This window comes from Notamacropus eugenii, chromosome 1 (assembly GCF_028372415.1).
Source record: "Notamacropus eugenii isolate mMacEug1 chromosome 1, mMacEug1.pri_v2, whole genome shotgun sequence".
Lineage (NCBI taxonomy): Eukaryota > Metazoa > Chordata > Mammalia > Diprotodontia > Macropodidae > Notamacropus > Notamacropus eugenii.
Window position 1 is genome coordinate 703,644,158 of NC_092872.1, and position 16,814 is coordinate 703,660,971.

The 16,814-nt window shown below is 45.9% G+C and overlaps 1 protein-coding gene and 1 pseudogene across 1 annotated transcript in view; one reads left to right on the plus strand and one right to left on the minus strand.

Moving 5' to 3' along the window:
- Positions 1-16,814, minus strand: part of SLC7A5 (solute carrier family 7 member 5) — a 60,128-nt gene that overhangs the window by 12,983 nt on the left and 30,331 nt on the right. Inside the window, exon 3 of the mRNA XM_072636280.1 lies at positions 1,784-1,889. Within this exon, the coding sequence (XP_072492381.1) occupies positions 1,784-1,889 (106 nt within the window). The remainder of the gene's footprint in view (positions 1-1,783; positions 1,890-16,814) is intronic.
- LOC140521346 (large ribosomal subunit protein uL30 pseudogene) lies at positions 3,138-3,935 on the plus strand (annotated as a pseudogene).

Here is a 16,814-nt window from a genome sequence, read left to right on the forward strand (position 1 = left end):
CCAACATGAGATATAGCTTTCCAGGCCTGAGGAATGGGATACTGTGGGATGGGTCACAAGTGCATAGGGCAGCTTCATCTGCTTCAAAGTTAGACAATGGCCATGTAGATCAGGGAAGACTCTCCGAGGGTAGGGTCCCACCTTATTCCCTATCAAACAGAAACCTAAGTGCTCCCAGAACCCCTAAGACCATAGTGAATGGAAGTAGTAGGTAATGCCACCTCCTTGTAGAGCACTAAGAAATCTAAGGCAGGTACATGTGCCAAGGGCAAGAATGGAGGAAAAGCATGAGAAAGCTTCCCCATGCCTCCTAACTAAACAAAGCGTGTGAGTACTCCCCCAGGCCTAGCTCAGCCCCTTCAGTCCAGTGTCTGCTCCTAAGAGGCTCACCCTTCAACCTGGGAACCTAGAAGTGCATGGGCCTGGGCTTGCAATCCAGTGCTCAGCACAGTGCTGGACATGCAGCAGCACTCTGGTGCTCTTTATCACCTGACCAGCATCCTTAGGGGTTAACCGCCCAGTAGATGGTTTTTAAAGAAGCCACCGCAATATTTCAGTCCTGGTGAAGGTCTCTATTCTTTCTACTGAACTGAACTTTCAATCATCTAGCCTACTGGAGGGAGGGGCAGATAGGTGGTGCCCAAGTGCACAGAGTGCCAGGCCTGGAGTCAGAAAGACTCACCTTCCTGAGTTCAAATCCAGCCTCAGGGACGTACTAGCTGTGTGAACCTAAACAAGTCATTTAACCCTGTTTGCCTCAGTTTCCTCATCTGTAAAATGAGCCAGAGAAAGAAATGGCAAACAACTTTAGTATCTCTGCCAAGAAAACCCCAAGTGGGGTCATGAAAAGTCAGACATGACTGAAACTGGAACAACTGTGGGGGAAGGGGGCTTACATATGTATATCTTTGGAATGTGGATTTTAACTTGGGCCTATCTGATATAAAATAGAGGGCCCATCAGACAGAAATGGAGTTATTCAGTCTCCTCAATCTATTCCTCTGTTCCTTGGTCTCCAAGTTGGACAAAAAGGTAGTCTCATCACCCAAGTGATACAACTGCTTCACCGCCCCTCAAAAGTGCCCTGTCTCTGGAAATTTTGCTAAATTCAATAATGGTTTATAACTATGGGAAAGTATTCAAATGTCTGAGTTGAAGAGGCTTCTTATTAGGTGGCATAAATGAGGAAGGAATGATCATAAACAAAAATATCTAGTACCAACCAAGGGACTCCGATCTCAGTGATAATGCGGGGACTATGGAAGCAGCAAATGAGAAGTCAAATCTGAAAGGTGACAGGGCTAGGCTGGAGAGCCTAGGAGACCAACCAGGCCACCTTCTCCATTTTGCTGTGTACTAATTGGTCTTTTCCTGTATAGATCGATTCTGGGAAGATATGTTCCTAGAAGAGCTCCTGGCCCCCACCCCGTGAGTAGCTCCAGACCTGCCACTACTCAGGCCTGTAAGAGGTCCTCATTGACCAAGTATTCTTCCTGCTTCCTGTAGCTTCTTAAAAACCTATGTGTTGTCATGTTCTCATTTCCCTGCTTGACCTGGTCCAGAATTCAGGTGACTGTGAGCATGAGGGGCAGCTCAGACACTGTTGTACCTGTGTCCCAACACAGCTCCTGCTCTTCCTATGGGACAGAAGGAAAGGACATCCTAAAGCAGCCCAGTGATCACCAAGTGATCACTTCAAAAAGAGGACAAATGGTCATGATCTGACTGAAAACTGAGCTACAACTTTCTACATGAAGCAAATGAAGACCCTCCAGCATCTTACCAGCCACCGTAGGCAAAGAGGCCACTGTATAATGCCAGCACTATATTCCCAACATCTAAATTGGTGCCTTCAAATGAAAACTGGGGGCTCAAGTTGGAGACCTCACCTGTAAAATAAAACAAAATGAAGAAAAGGGGATAAAGTTATTAGCACATGCTCAAAGGTCATGGTACCAAGCTCCCAGCAGTTTGTTAATTTTATTCAAGACCAGCAAAGGTTAGTTCAGGTGGGAACAGGCTGTTCAGCTCATTCTGTTTTTAACACACACTTTTATTTATTTTGCTAAATATTTCCCAATTATGTGTAAAAATCTTTTAACATTCATTTTTAAAATTTTGAGTTCCAAATTCTCTCCCTCCCTCCTGTTAAGAAGGCAAGCAATAGATATCAATTATACGTGTGAAATCATGCAAAACCCATTAGCCATTCGAAGCACAAATACTTGATTCCGGTATTACTACTGGCACACAATAGTGCTGATGGCTAGTCAGAGTAATACGGATTCCTTCCAAGTATCCATCGCTTATTTCAAGGTGGTTGTGCTATGAGAGGACTGAAGGACCCAGAACAGAAGGGACTGGAGAGGTCATCTAAGCACTTTGCAAACCTTAAAATACTACCTAAGAGACAAGCTAATAAATAGCATCCACTGAACGGGTATCCCCCTCGAAGAAGGACATTTGCCATTTCCTACCTACTGCTGACCACAAATGCTGAGAAATCATGGAAAGGGAGAGCTGGAAGGGATCTGGGAGAATGTGGCTTTAGGGTAAGCCAATTTGAGGACTATGATCTTAACCCTCTAGGTGTGTTCCCTTCAGAAACAGAGAGGGCACTGGTTCTATGGCAGTCAGTCTCTATGAGCTTCTGTGGCCCTAAATGGTGACTGGCCACCTTGAAGCCCAGACTTCTATTTGCCTTTTATTGGCAAAACCTTCAAGAGGGAATGTGGTAGAACAGCATGGAATCCAAGGTGATTTTTAGACACTTCCATCCCTTCCCTCTCTGAGCCTCAGTTTCTTCAGCTTTAAAATGGGAGATGTGGACTAGACTTCTCAGATCCTTGTTAGCTTTAATTCCCACAAGCCTTTGAGGACCCCCAGGATCACTTCCACATTATGAAAAGGCAGAGAAGGACTTCAAACCACAGGACTCACCATCAGCACACAGGAGAAAGCACACAGATTCAGAGAGTTTAGGTTGAAATCCTACCCCTGACATGTTTGACCCTAGATCTTGGTTTCCTTACCTACAAATGCAAGGGCTGGGTGGGCCTCCAAGGTAGATTAAAAATTTACGTCTCTAAACCTGGGATGCTATTTATTTCAATGTTGCTTTAAAACATACTTCTCTTGCTCTTTTTCCAGCTGGAATCATGGCAGGCATAGAAAAAAAGAAGCTACCATCCATTCCAGAATCCCTTCTGAAAAAGCAAAAGGTTTTCGCAATACTGAAGGTCAGATGCTTGAAGAAGATGGCTATAAAAACCCTCCGTAAAATGCAGAGAAAAGTTAGCTATGAAAAAGCTAAAGTGAAATACAGACAGATGTATAGAAGTGAAATCCAGATGGCTAGAATGGCACAGGAAGCTGGCAACTACTACGTACCTGCCGAACCCAAGTTAGCTTTTGTGATCAGAATCACAGGTATCAAAGGAGTTAGCCCAAAGGTCCGAAAAGTACTGCAACTTTTTTGTCTTTGCCAAATCTTAAATGGAACTTTTATTAAGCTTAACAAGGCCTCAATGAACATGCTGAGGAGTGTGGGATCATACATTGCATGGAGCTGCCCAAACCTGAAGTCTGTGAATGACTTAATTTACAAATGTGGTTATGGCAAGATTAAGAAACAGAAAACTGCCCTGATGGATATTGCCCTTATTGCAAAATCTCTCAGTAAATATAGAATTATCTGTATGGAGGATTTCATCCGTGAGATCTACACTGTTGGCAAACACTTCAAAGTTGCCAACAACTTCCTGTGGCCCTTCCAATTATCTTCTCCACGAGGCAGAATGAAGAAAAAGAGTACACATTTGTGGAAGGTGGAGATGCTGGTAACAGGGAAGACTAGATCAAGAGGTCTCTACCATGATTATTTTTCTAGTGGTCTGTTAATAAAAATGCCTGTGACAAAAAAAAAAAAAACAAAACCAAAAAACCAAAAACCATACTTGTCTTAAAATACATAATTGTGCCATAAGAGCCAATAAATGTGAAGAACAGAGAATGAGGGGAAGACCTGAGTGAACTGAAGCAGAATAAAGTAGGAAGAACCAGGAAAACAAAACACACAGTGCCAAGTCCACATGCACACAGCTGAATGTCAGGAAAAAAATCACAAGGTCTCCAGAAGAGACCTAGGAAAAAGTGCCCCCTCCTCTGTGCTGAGCTTTCCCCTCCTCTTGTCCTTTGTTTCCAGTTGGATGGCTCTCCAGGGAGGTGAGAGAAGATGTTTGGAGACAAAAACAAGGTAAAAAGATGTCAACCAAAATTGTAACAATGTTCAGCTGCCAAGTCATTTCTTGGGAGGGGTCCCCAAGGATTCCCTGGTGCAGGGCCTGCAGCAAGCCCGAGCTCCGCAGCACGCTGACCCACAGAGCCTGCTCAGGGACATTGAAAGCTTGAGGGATTTGCCCAGTGTCCCACAACCAAAACACTGGCAGGGGGGGACACAGAAAACCAGGCCTCTAAGCCACTGATTGGTACATGAGGAGCCCTGTGAGCTGCACAGTGACTTAGTTTTAATATGTAATCTCATCCATGTTTTGTTCAACATTTCCCATGGTAATGGGTGGAAGGCAGGTAGGAGTTGCTTGGGCTGCACGTTTGCCCCTCTGGGCATCCTCCTATGCTGATTCTCATGCTCTTTCTTGTGCCCTGCCCACAAACAGACCATCACGCTCAGAATCATCATCAAGTCTCATTTATGGCTAGTGCCCCAAGGACAGCGATTAGCATATTAAAGGTGAAGATCAGGTCAGCACGCATCCTGGGGTGAGAGGATGGCACCAGGCTTTGACTGGAACTGATGCTGTTTCCTGTTATAAAACAAACCAAGAGGGCCCCCAGAGAGCTCTTCCTGCTACAATTCAGGACCCACAGTCCAGAGGCAGGAAACAGCAGCTGTGCACAGTCAAAAGGATCTGGGGAGAGGATGCTTTAATTAGGAGATCACCTGTGGCCCTTCTGGGATGAAGCCTTGGTGGAAGGAGGAAGTGGGCAGGGGACCCTCCAGGCCAGCTAAGAAAGCAATACTTCCAAAACTAGAGGCCTGAGACCAGAGGGTTTGCGCTAAGCCTTGCTGGTCAATTCAAAGCTGATGGCTGACATGGCTGCAACCAAGCTATGCACCTCAGGGAGGGGGGCCAAAGGGAAGACCTAAAAGAATGCTTCAGAAACAAAGTTAGACCTGAGGGCCCCTGAATTCTTGGCTGTTAATAACAACAACCATAGCTATGTTTGCCAAGTGCTTTATAAATACAATTTCATTTGATCTTCACATCAACCCTCGGAGGTAGGCTCTATTATTATCCCCATTTTACAGATGAGAAAACTGAGGCAACAGAAGTTCAGTGGCTTGCCTGTCACCCAGCTAGTAAGTGTTGGGGGCTGTTTTTGAACTCAGATCTTCCTGATTCCAGACCCAAGCTTCCATGGTTTCACCATGGCCCTAGTTTAACAACTAGGAGTGGGGCTCTCTCTGGTTAGTTCCTCAGGAATGAAACTGCTTCTGCCCCAAGTAAAAGGACACATTTATCTGTCATCCCTTCTTATAAGAAAAGCAAACTATTCACAGGCCAGGGCATTTAACAAGTATTTTTCCTTTATTCAATCAACAAAAAACACATTAGAGAGAAGAGGACCACGCTGTCCTGCACGGAGCCCTAGTCTGGGAGTCTGGACTTATTCTCCATAGATACTGGAGAAGAAAGAAGAAAAAATCAGTCAAGAAGAGGGGTGCGACCACAGCAGAATGAATGGTGCATTCAACAGCCGACAAGGTTCCTGAGTCAGATAATCTGCCTCTTTTCCTTCACCCCAAGAGAGATCAGGAGTGGGTGTAAAATGAAACAAGTCCACAAGAACGTATTAAACGAAGGCCTGCCCCATGTGATGCCACAGGTCCTGTGAGTGCTGAGGATCAGTAAGGTTCATTGATTCATCCTATTTCCACAGGAGGTGGGCTCAGCTCGCTGCCCAAACTGCTCTGGATCAAGGCATGGGTGCCGTGGAGCCAGCTGGCGCCTTGGCCCTGCATGCAGCACCGAGGGGTGAGCAAGGGGGTCAGCCCAGGCTCAAAGGTGAAAACAGGGTTCAGCTTCCTGTTCACTGGGACTGTATGTTCCTAAACTGGGAGTTACCATCACCTCACCATCTGTAATAGAAAAAGTACTAGATCGACAGTCAGCAGCCCTGGCTTTGAATTTTACTCTCCAGCTGTGTGACCACGGTCAAAGCCAAATTCTCTGGGTCCCCTGGGGTGAGACTCCAGAGGGTGATTCCTTTCCAGCTCTGACCTATGGTACTGAAAATCCTGGGGGCATGCTAGCTGTTTTCTTGAGAGATCCAGTAGGGATCATAGTTCTAGGGCTGGAAGGGGCCTCAAAAGTCTGTCTGGTCTAAGTTAGAAGTCCCCTCACAATAGGAGGGTCAAGGTTTCTTCAGGTCAGGGACTCCTGCACTCAGGTACTGACCTAACTAAGAGTAATAAGGAAGAGGCATCAATTCTGGTTGTGCTCCAGAGGGCAGAACCAGAACAAGGAAAAACTGCCTCTGCCAATCAGAGTTATCCTAAGAAAGCACCAATCACCTGCCCACCCCCTTCTCTGCAAAGGTGAACGACTCTAGGCATTAGACTTTCCCCTAGGTGTTGGTGAACTTTACTGAACAGGCTTTTCTTCCTCTCTTTTTTATTTTTTCTTATAAGGGGTAGAGCTTTGGGAGGTACGGGGCAGGGATGTATTGAGAAAGGGAGGTGATGCAAAAACAAAGACAAGGATAATCTTTTTCTGAATCAGAGCTGTCCTGGGGTAGTGGGTTCTTCCCCTCACTGGAGGTCTCCACACAAAGTCTGGACCAGAAGAACCCTTGGTTGTGCTGGAAGTAGGGATCTGTCTATGGTCACAAATTGCACTAGATGGCCACAGAGGTCCCTTCCAATCTGAAATTCTGGAATTATGGGGACAGTTTTAAAATAAAGAAAAGAAACGGCTACAGGATTACTTATTTACAATAAACTATTTTCATCTCCCCTAACATGAAGCCTGAGTAGGCATCCAAGATAAGCACAGGATTTCCTACAGGTAAATGCACATACAAATGCTGTAGGCTCCAAAGGGGTGGGAAGGGAAGCGAGTACCTTGAGGGTAGACTCCCAAAGTTCCTGGGGTGTTGTCCACTGCTCCAGTTTATTTGTTTTTCTTAGAGGCTCAGAAGTTATTTGGTTTCAAGTCTTTTGATCTACAGCCTAAAATTCAGGCCAAGGGTAAGGGAAGAGAGACATCTCCCACCATCCATCTACTGGATGAGACAAGTGACCTCCTCTGAAAAGGAGGAAGAGCTGGCTCCATGGGGCACACCAAGGCCTGATTGCCAGCCCCCACATGATCTACAAGGTCACATGGCAATTAGCAGAACTGGGGTGTGATCAGCCCAGGTGTACCCCTAGGAGTGTTCTTTCCCTACCCTCTGAACCCCACCCCACCAAGAAAAGGTTGCAGTCTACCCATGCGGCTCCTGCTGTCAATGGCAGCCTTGAACCATCGCCATAATCCTCACGAGGATATTCTTCCATTTGAGGCAATCCCCTCTTCCTGCCTTGCTAAAAGGTCCTTTCCCCATTCACAGGCTCATTGCCTTCACTGGTCAATTGCAAGGAAGGCATACTGAGGCAATGTCCCCAATGGGGCTGGCGTGGTGAGGAGCCCCCCCAGGAGAGAGCGAGCCAGATCCCTGGATCTGGGCACGGTTGAGAATGGTTAGGCTACAGAGAGGCGGGGGAACAGCTGAGAGGTGGCTTCACTGGGGTCTAAGCATAGCCCCTGCCAGAAAAAGGGGGTGACTTTTCAAACCCTTGAATCTGAATGTGTGCAAACTAGCACAGAGCTCACAGCCCTTCACCTTGTAACCAGAGACTCAGAAATGAAGGATCCTTCAGACTCTAGGCATCCTCCTTTAAGCAATGGAGAGTAACTGTGACTTGGGACCTCTGGTTCAAGAGAGCCTTCCTAAGGGGGCAGGGTGGTTAGATTTGGACCCCAGTTCAAATCCTGACAGCACAACATACTACTATATGCCCCTGGGCAAGATACTTACCTTCCTGGGACCCAGTCTCCTCATCTGTAAAATGGGGGAGGGGGCTGGAGAATATGACCTCTAAAGTTCCTTTCAGCACTAAAGCTGTAACCCTGATTCAATGGTCTCGATCTTAACAGGCAATAACCATACGTTGCTCAAATGTATCAAGAATATTCCCCATTCTTCCTCTTCAATTATTCTTGAGATGCCCTCCTCCCCACTTTCCTGCCAATGCTCTATGTTAATGGAGGAGAGAGAGACAGAAAGATAGAGAGACAGAGACAGAGACAGACAGACAGACAGAGAAAGTTACTGAGTGAGGTTAACATTTTATCATAGAATAGTCAGGTTAGGTATCAGGAAGAGATTCCAGTTGTGAAGACCTAGTCACGTCCACACTAATGGTCCTCCTTTTCTCCAGGGATCTCTAAGAACAGACTTTCTTTCCACTGCTAGGAAAGATTGACATGGAATGAAATACCTAGCACAGAGCTGGATTTCCTGGTATTTATAGCTTGGTTCAGGAGCTTCTCAAGTTTTAGACAGGCAATTAAACACTAACAAATATTTGAGGAAAATGAGTCAGTTAGCGACTCTTGTTGGTGGTCTTAGTTCCTGATGACAAGACTGAATTTTCTTTCAGGAGATGGGATGCTTCTTTAATTACCTAACATGCTTTGAGATCGCCAGATGAAAGCTGATGCCCAGAGGGCCTGCAGGGACAGACACAACTGCCAGCCTCTCCATCCTTTCAGCACAAGTGGCACAGCCTGCCCACAGTCTTTTTTCCTTTTTCTTTTTGTTTGGGGGTCCCACTGATGACTTGGTCCAAAGCCCCATCCCTCCTGAGGCTGTATCCTGGCTTCTTCTCTCTTCCTACACACACACACACACACACACACACACACACACACAGACACACAGACACAGACAGAGACACACACAGACAGACACACAGACACACAGACACAGACACAGACACAGACACACAGACACACAGACACACACAGACACACACACAGACACACACACACACTCTCCTCTCCCTCCACACCCCTTTCTGGCTCTCTTGGCTACAGGACACAGAACGTTTCTGTCTGGGTGAGTGCTGCTGACAATGGGCAGAGCTTGGTTGGCTGTATGTGCCACAAAACTGACTCCTATCCCCTAATCCCTGGCGACTCCAGTCTCCCAAGGCCTAATGCCCAGCAGGGGCTAGGGCTCACTGGCCCCCCTCCCTAAGTCCTGGGGTCGGGTGGGAGGAGGAGGGGCCGGCACAGCAGCAAGAACCAGAACAAAGCTTCCCACTTGGCCAGCAAAGGGAGGATTTTGCTGTACGGATCTGACAAACACTGAAGTGCCAGTTAATGCTAATAAGTGAAGTGCTTTGATCAGGACCAGAGGCACAAAGACAGTCCCTGGCCAAGACGCTTACAGAGGCCTCCATAAACAGTAGCTAGCTTGTAGAAAGTGGCCCCCACCAAATCCTAAGGAAGCTTGCTATTTAAAGGGATTATAACATAAGCAACCCTTTCATAAACTGAATGAATGTCCCCAAATTTGTGCAAGTCTGTATAAAAGCAAGTTAGCAGAGAAGCTGGTATATCTGTTAGCTCAGACCCATGGCAGGCAGATAAGGGAACCAGACAAGATCAGCCGGTGGCTAAAGGGGCTTTGCAGTCTGGGTATTCTCTTGAGGTCCAAGCCACATCTACCATGCAACACACAGGACCCACTGTTGAAGTCTGCTTGGAGGGTGGGAGGAGTTTGGGTCAGTATAGTTAAGCTCAGTCACTACTTACTGATTATACCAGGTGTAAACCAATGGCCTAGGAGGAGAGCTGGCTTCTTCTAGCTCAGTCACTTACCAGTATTGAGATGCTACTCTGAACTTTTCTATCTCTAAAAAAGGAGCTAGAATTGCAATTCTAAATCAACAAGCATTTATTAAGTCTCAACTACATGCCAGGGGCAATGTTAGGTTTGGGAGATAGGACAGAAAAGGAACAGCTTCTGCCTTCAAGAAACTTATATTCTGAGACAGAAAAAATGGACTTACAATAAGTGTGTGTGTGTATGCGCACACGCATGTGTGCATGCACATACACATATATACACATACAAGCTAGTTCTTGGAGGAAGGGCTCTGGTAGTGAAGGGAGGAGGGAGGACGTCTTCATGTAGAAGAAAAAGCTTGACTTCCATCAAATTCAGGGATTTTATATGGCAGAGATGCGGAGGAAAAGCATTCCAAGCTAGGATAAAGGCATGGCAACAGGAAGAAATCCAGTGTGGGAAGAACACCACTCATGGAGGGTAATGAGGCTGCTGCTCCGCTGACACAGAGCTATGGCTGCTTCTGCAAGACAGATTTTCATGATGCCAACTGTAAGATCGGGTCCCCCTCCTAATGCCAACTCCACTAGCTCTGGCTCAGCTCCTCAGCTTTTTAGTTTCTTAGGACTCAACACACCCTGAGTACCCAAATGGACAAGTGAGAAAAGGTGGTGGTCGGCATGGCAGTAGCCTCAACCTGCCTGTTGCCTCTTCTGCAAAATGAGAGGGACAGGCAGAAGGCTCTCTCAGGTCCTTTCCAGTTTTAACGTTGGAATGAGAACTCTTAGGACTCCTAGTACAGGCTCTACCTTTGAGTGGTTTGCAAAATGCTTTACAAATATCTAATTTTACCCTCAGTACAACCCTGGGAGGTAGGAGTTTTTATTATCTTCATTTTACCGTTGAGATAACTGAGGCAAACAGGTTAAGGGACTTGTCCAGGGTCACATGGCTAGGAAATACCTGAGGTGAGTCTGAACTCCAAACCAAGTGCTCTCACCATTGCACCACCCAGATGTCTAATCAAAAGCTCTGATATCTTTTTGTTCTTCTGCTTATCCTATTTCTCTCATTACACTGAAAATCTCCTAAGAACTTTAATTTCTTTAGCGTGGTACTTAGGCCAAAGTGTCTCCCAGTTAGCAGCATATACCGAGTGTCCACTATTTATTTAGAAATATTCTGTCTGCTATCTTATTCAGAAACAGTGGGCATCTGTCTTTAAGGCTAAGGAGGTAAGGGGAAGGGGTCCAGCGGGCCTGAATTTGCACCCTACCCTACTAAGGGGTCACAGCTGTCTTTGCAATCTGGTGGGGGGCTCCCTCTAGGCCAGTAGGCAACCTTGGCTTACAAGGGGCAATGAGCAAGCTGGGAAGTTTCCTACAGCAAGATTATCTAAAAATAAACACATTAAGATAAAGGGGAGGTGGGAGTTTGCTACCAGATTTGCCTCTCCTAAGTAGCTAGAGTTCTTTCTACCTACCTTACTAATTAAAAACTCCTGACCTGCATTTGTTTGTGGCTCAGCTCACACCCACCTGATAATAATGCATGTGTTGGTCTTTTCCAGAATGTGTAATTGGCACTAAGGATTAAATAGGGGTTATCCCAAAGCAGCCCAACACCAAATCCACAAAGACAGCTGGCTACCTACAGGCCAGGGTTTTTCCTGCTGGCCCTTTAGGGCATTTCTCAGTAGTGACTTAGGGATCACCATTTTCCACATTTATAGTCACTTTTCTCAGGGTAAGTCTCTGAACAATGAAATATTACAGACTGAGAAAAAAAAAAAACACCCCCCCCCCCCCAGCCCATCCTGGAGCTGCTTGGAACACCCACCCACTCCATCTGGGACACCCCTAACAAAAAAAGTCAGTGAAGTCTTCCTTCCCCTTCTGACTCCCCTTATGGCAGACAGTTGAGCCCCAAACCCTGTGGTTTCCACCAGGATGGTTCTCTAAAGAATTCTCTTCCCTTCCTCCCTTTCCAAGGTTGGTTAGTGAAAAAACTAATGGAGTAATGAAACTGATACAGAAGGCTCTCCTTTTACCTATGAGGAGGCAGAGGGGCATATTTCCTCACTGTGCTATCGCTGAGAGAAATGGGATTTCCTAATTCTGACGACTCGTGTAGGATCCTGCACCCTCATAGATGAGGAGCCATCAAGGATGGTCCTATCTGAAGTGAATGTCTACTTGAACAGCTGCTCGTGGCTTGGAGAAATCGGGATGAAAAGACAAAAGCCAATCTGTGTGATGTCATGAGGACTCTCTCTGCCTGCTCTCCACAGGACCAAGGGAACACACAATGACTACACTTGTTCCACCCCTAATTGTCGACGGCCTTTTCTAACCTTCACTACAAGCCCAAGACTTCTCCAGGATCAGCCTGAAATTAGAACAGTCTTGTTCACTTAATGCTTCAATTCAGCCCGCCTCTCCCCCAGCAGCCCTGAAGCCTGCTGTCTCATTACTCCTTCACTCCTGACATTCTCTCTCAGTGCATCTGACTGCCACAGGGCACCACTGGGCCAGAAAACGGGGTAGGCAACAGGCCAACTTTCCATCTCTTTGATCTGATCTGGGGGCTCCACACAAGTGAGGCATGTGATTTTCTGAAAAGTTATTATTCCAGATGCCGTGTTAACACAAAATATGGCAGATCAAAAAGGAACCAGTTAAAACGTGTCCAGCCCCCATCCCTAAAGCTGAATCACAAGCCTTCCCTCTGTGGGTCTTTTTTATGTGTGTCTGAAACAAGACGCCATATGACCTTCCTGCTTGGGTCAGATTCTCACTCTCCCAGGGCATTCAGCCTTCTTTCAAAAAAGGGCAAGAAACAGTCCCACATGCACGGCATAGTCCGCCAGACAATTGTTCTGCCAGCAAATCTTTGAAAGAAAGAACGGTATACAGCCCAGGCCTGTTTTCAGACCCTTCTTAAAAAAGTTCCCTCCCCCTTCCCCCACCCAATAGGACTCTATGGTATGTACTAGCTATATTAACCCAGAATGAGCAGATGCCTTGAACTGAAATGTTTTTGGCTCGAGCGTGCCACTGGCCTGGTCTGACCCTGTTCTGAGACACCTCCAAGATGGCACATCCTGCGCCCAGGGCCAGACACCATGAGTAGCTCCACAGGAGGATTCCAGGGCCAGTCAAGCTTAATTACAAACTTTGTTTGGTGGCTGGAAGTCAGATTCAGACTCATGCTCATTTTTCTACCTCCTAGTCCCTTACTTAAACAAGTCCTTGGGTTCAGTGCCATTCAGTAGAGGGTCCATGTGCTTTTTTCCCTCCCCATCCAAAGCCCCTGCTGAGAATCCTTTGGCAGCTCTGCTGCAGGAATAACTGGCATGACCTACTTCCTTTGACAACAAAATGGTTCTTAAGGCCCAGAGCCTACACTCACAGAGGCTTTCCTTCCAACAGACACTAATCTTCCAGTTTCTCCCCACCAATATGGCTTTGGAACTCCTCTGGCTCTTTATCCCACTGCTACACCAGAGATTCAGATATGAGGTTCTATTTGATGAGTCTCCTCATCACATGCATCTTCTCTAACTAGTTCCTGGGGCTGAGTCTTCCCTCCTCTGACAATGTTACCAGTTCCTTCAGGGTGGGGACTTTATACAGAGATGCTCAACAGAAGAGTTTGCCTTAGTCAAGAGTGGACAATGGTAGAGGAGCAGAGTGTAATTCCAGAGAAAGCTCCGGCCTTGGGTTCAGGGCTCCTGAGGCTGAGTCTGTAGGGGAGTTTGGGCTGGTTCATCTCTTGGAGTCTCAGAGGAAGCTGACTGGAATAAATGACACAAAGGCAAGCAATGTTCTGAGAAGCCGCCATCATTTCAGAAGGCAACAAGCAGTTCTGCTTGGAGGTCGAAGCCTTCCCTCCTTCTTAGCCTTGAAGCTGTTGCTGAAGAGAACAGAGACCTTGGTTTCTAGCCCCACAGCCACCTGTAACTCACTATGCTTAAAATTATTTCTGTTTCACTGGAAATGTTTGGGAAGAACCATCTGGCTTCTCAAAAGGTCAAGGATAAAGGCCTCTATAGCAATGCCATGAGTAGTCAAGAAATGTTTCTGTGTCCTTGATATCGGTAAAGCACTATGATGCTGGTCAGGTCACTTCATCTCTGGACTACATGTTACTCATCTGAGATGAAGGTACCTTCTAGCTCTGAACCCCAGAATCTCATAAGCCTTAGTTATAGTTCCATAACTCCTTATTTCACTCTCTAGAACCTAGGGCTGGACTAGACACCTCCAACTTCTTATTCCTACTCTAACCCTCCAAGATAGTTTATAGTCATTTGGCGATAGATATTACAGATAAAGGCCTTCTTTTTTGGAAAACATCAAAGCTTTCCCAAAAAATGTCAAAACTGAGATTTAGGACCATGGGATTACCGGTTTAAAGCTGGAAGGAGCCTCAGAGATTAAATGAAACAGTTCCATCTCTCAGTGACGCAAGATTCACATTTGCACAATTCTTACCAAACATCTCTAGGTCTCAGGGACATGGGTATGAGTCTAGACATTCATTCCCAAGAATGGAGAGAGCTGACACTGAGCCCCCTAACGATTAGGACAAAACAGAAGATTTGGTTCATTAATAACAAATTTCTACTGTGTTTGGATCTCAAAGAGAACAGGCTTGAAAAGGAGGCCTCCCCATCTTCAAGAAGCAACAATGCAGCCAGTGGAAATCTCTTAGTTCTGCTTATGGTTCATGTAAATACAAACTTGGGGGTTGGGGACACTACCCCAGAAAGAGAGGACAGAAGCAAGAAGTAAGAAGAGCAATACTCAGCAAAGCTATTGAACTTCATTCACCCACGAAACAAAATGTCATGGGAACCAAGGAGCCCTTCCACTTCCCCCGCAGGAGGAGGCAGCCAAATTATTGGAGATGTATGTCTGCTTGGCACGTGTTTTCCTATAACCATGGTCATTAGCCAAGGGTCAGGTTCAGGAAACCCAGGGGCTGTAATTGCTCCTGTGATAGGCCCCTTTGTCCTAAAAATCAAACCAGGACTGAACAACACACGTACACAAAAACCCACAACCAACCAAATCCTACCTCCTCTGCATGGGAACAGAATTCTTCATAGCCTCTGCTCTCACCCACATGCTCAGAGGGCAAAAGAGCTCCTGGACAAAAGCCCTCCCTCCAAGCACGTCTTGTCCCATAAGTCAGCTGTCCTGCATATCAATGGCAGAAAGGCTGGCAAAAGACCCAGCTGGGACACTGCTGCTGGACTGCAGAAGGAGAGCATCCATGTAGGTGCTCTTTACTGCAAAGACTCAAGGGTAAACTCTAGGAAAATACTACCTAGGACCTACAATTTATGAACAGGAGGCTATACAATGTTCACAGAAAAAGTTCAAGAAAAGGGCCACAGAAAGTCATCCTTCACCAGCTTAAAATGGGGATACAAAGGGTTCCACAATACTTGACAACAGTCTTCAGTCATTACAAGGGAAATCAGAATGCCCAGTGTTGTGTAACTAAGTATAATGAATTGTACCTTCACCAACCTGAGTGAGAAGAAACTTTTAAGAGATCATTTCATTTTGAAGATGAGGAAATAGGAGCTCAAAGAGTGACAGGTCCTGGATGAGGTCACAGATCTTTCTACCATATATGTTATGATGATGCATGAAGATGGTCCCTTGGAATAAAATCTAGCCAAACAATCAAGATTCTCCAGAATCTCCTATCTCCCTAAACTGAATTCCCTGTTCTAAGCAAACTAGTCTATTCTTCATACAAAAGAAGAATTAAACAAAACGATGAAATAAAAATGATGAAATAAAAGGTCTCTGGGGTGGGGAAGGGAGTTTATTTCTTTTTTTTTTGGTAACTGCATTATACAAAATTTCACAAACAGGTTAGTTTGTTCCAAAAACAAAAACAAAGCCAGGCTGTTCAGCCAGGCCCTCTCTCATCTGGGAAGACCCTGGTCTCAGCTTTGTTTTGTCACAGGGAGAGGAGAATCTGCTCCTAGGCCATGGGGTCGGAATGTCTGGTGCAATGGAACGTGTGCCCACTTAGACACGGACACTGGGGGACCTGCTGGTCCCCGCTATGCAACCACTAAGAGACAACTCAGAGGTGCATTCAAATTATAGTTGGCTCAAGGCACCGTAGGGAAGAAAGATGACCTGACATCAGTGACCCCCAGGAAAACTCTTTGGGTCAGCCTGGACTCAGGACTCCTGGGATTCACAGACCTGTCTATGAATGGGGGAAGAGAAGTGAGTTCTCTGGAGCCAAGGTGCAGGCAAGGGTTTTAAGGCTCTTGTCAGTTTGGACTTAAAGGAAGGAGACCAAGGAGAACAGGAAGGTTCAGGCCCAGAGATGGTAATACTACAGGTCAAATTCTTCTATCTGCAAGGTGTAGTTAACAAATCACATCTGACCAAAATACAACAAACACATTTGTTTCACTGCCTCGGGTCGATTTTGGATTCTCCAGCTAGTTATCAACACAATGATCAAATTAGATTGACATAGGAATTCAGCTTGTGAAGGGGGAGTAAGTCAACAAGCAATATGGGGAATACACAAAATGCAAAGAATGGAGAAAGGGGGCAAAGAGAAGGTATTGCAGAAATCTTTGAAGGAGGAGTTCTACAGAAACAGCAATTTTTCTAAAAGGTCAGGCAAGAATTAAGATGGAGGAGGGAGGAGCATGGCAGCCTTTTCTACAAAAACATATATACTCAAATTGAATAAAATTCTTTTCCATCAAAGTTTTCACCTGGTGTTGCTCTCATCACAACAGGCAACAAGGGGTCAATGAAAATTGACCATCACATGACTCTTCAGACCAACATTTCCAGAAGTAGAGACAGTTGGAGAAGACCAATGGACTTTTCTTCAATGTACAG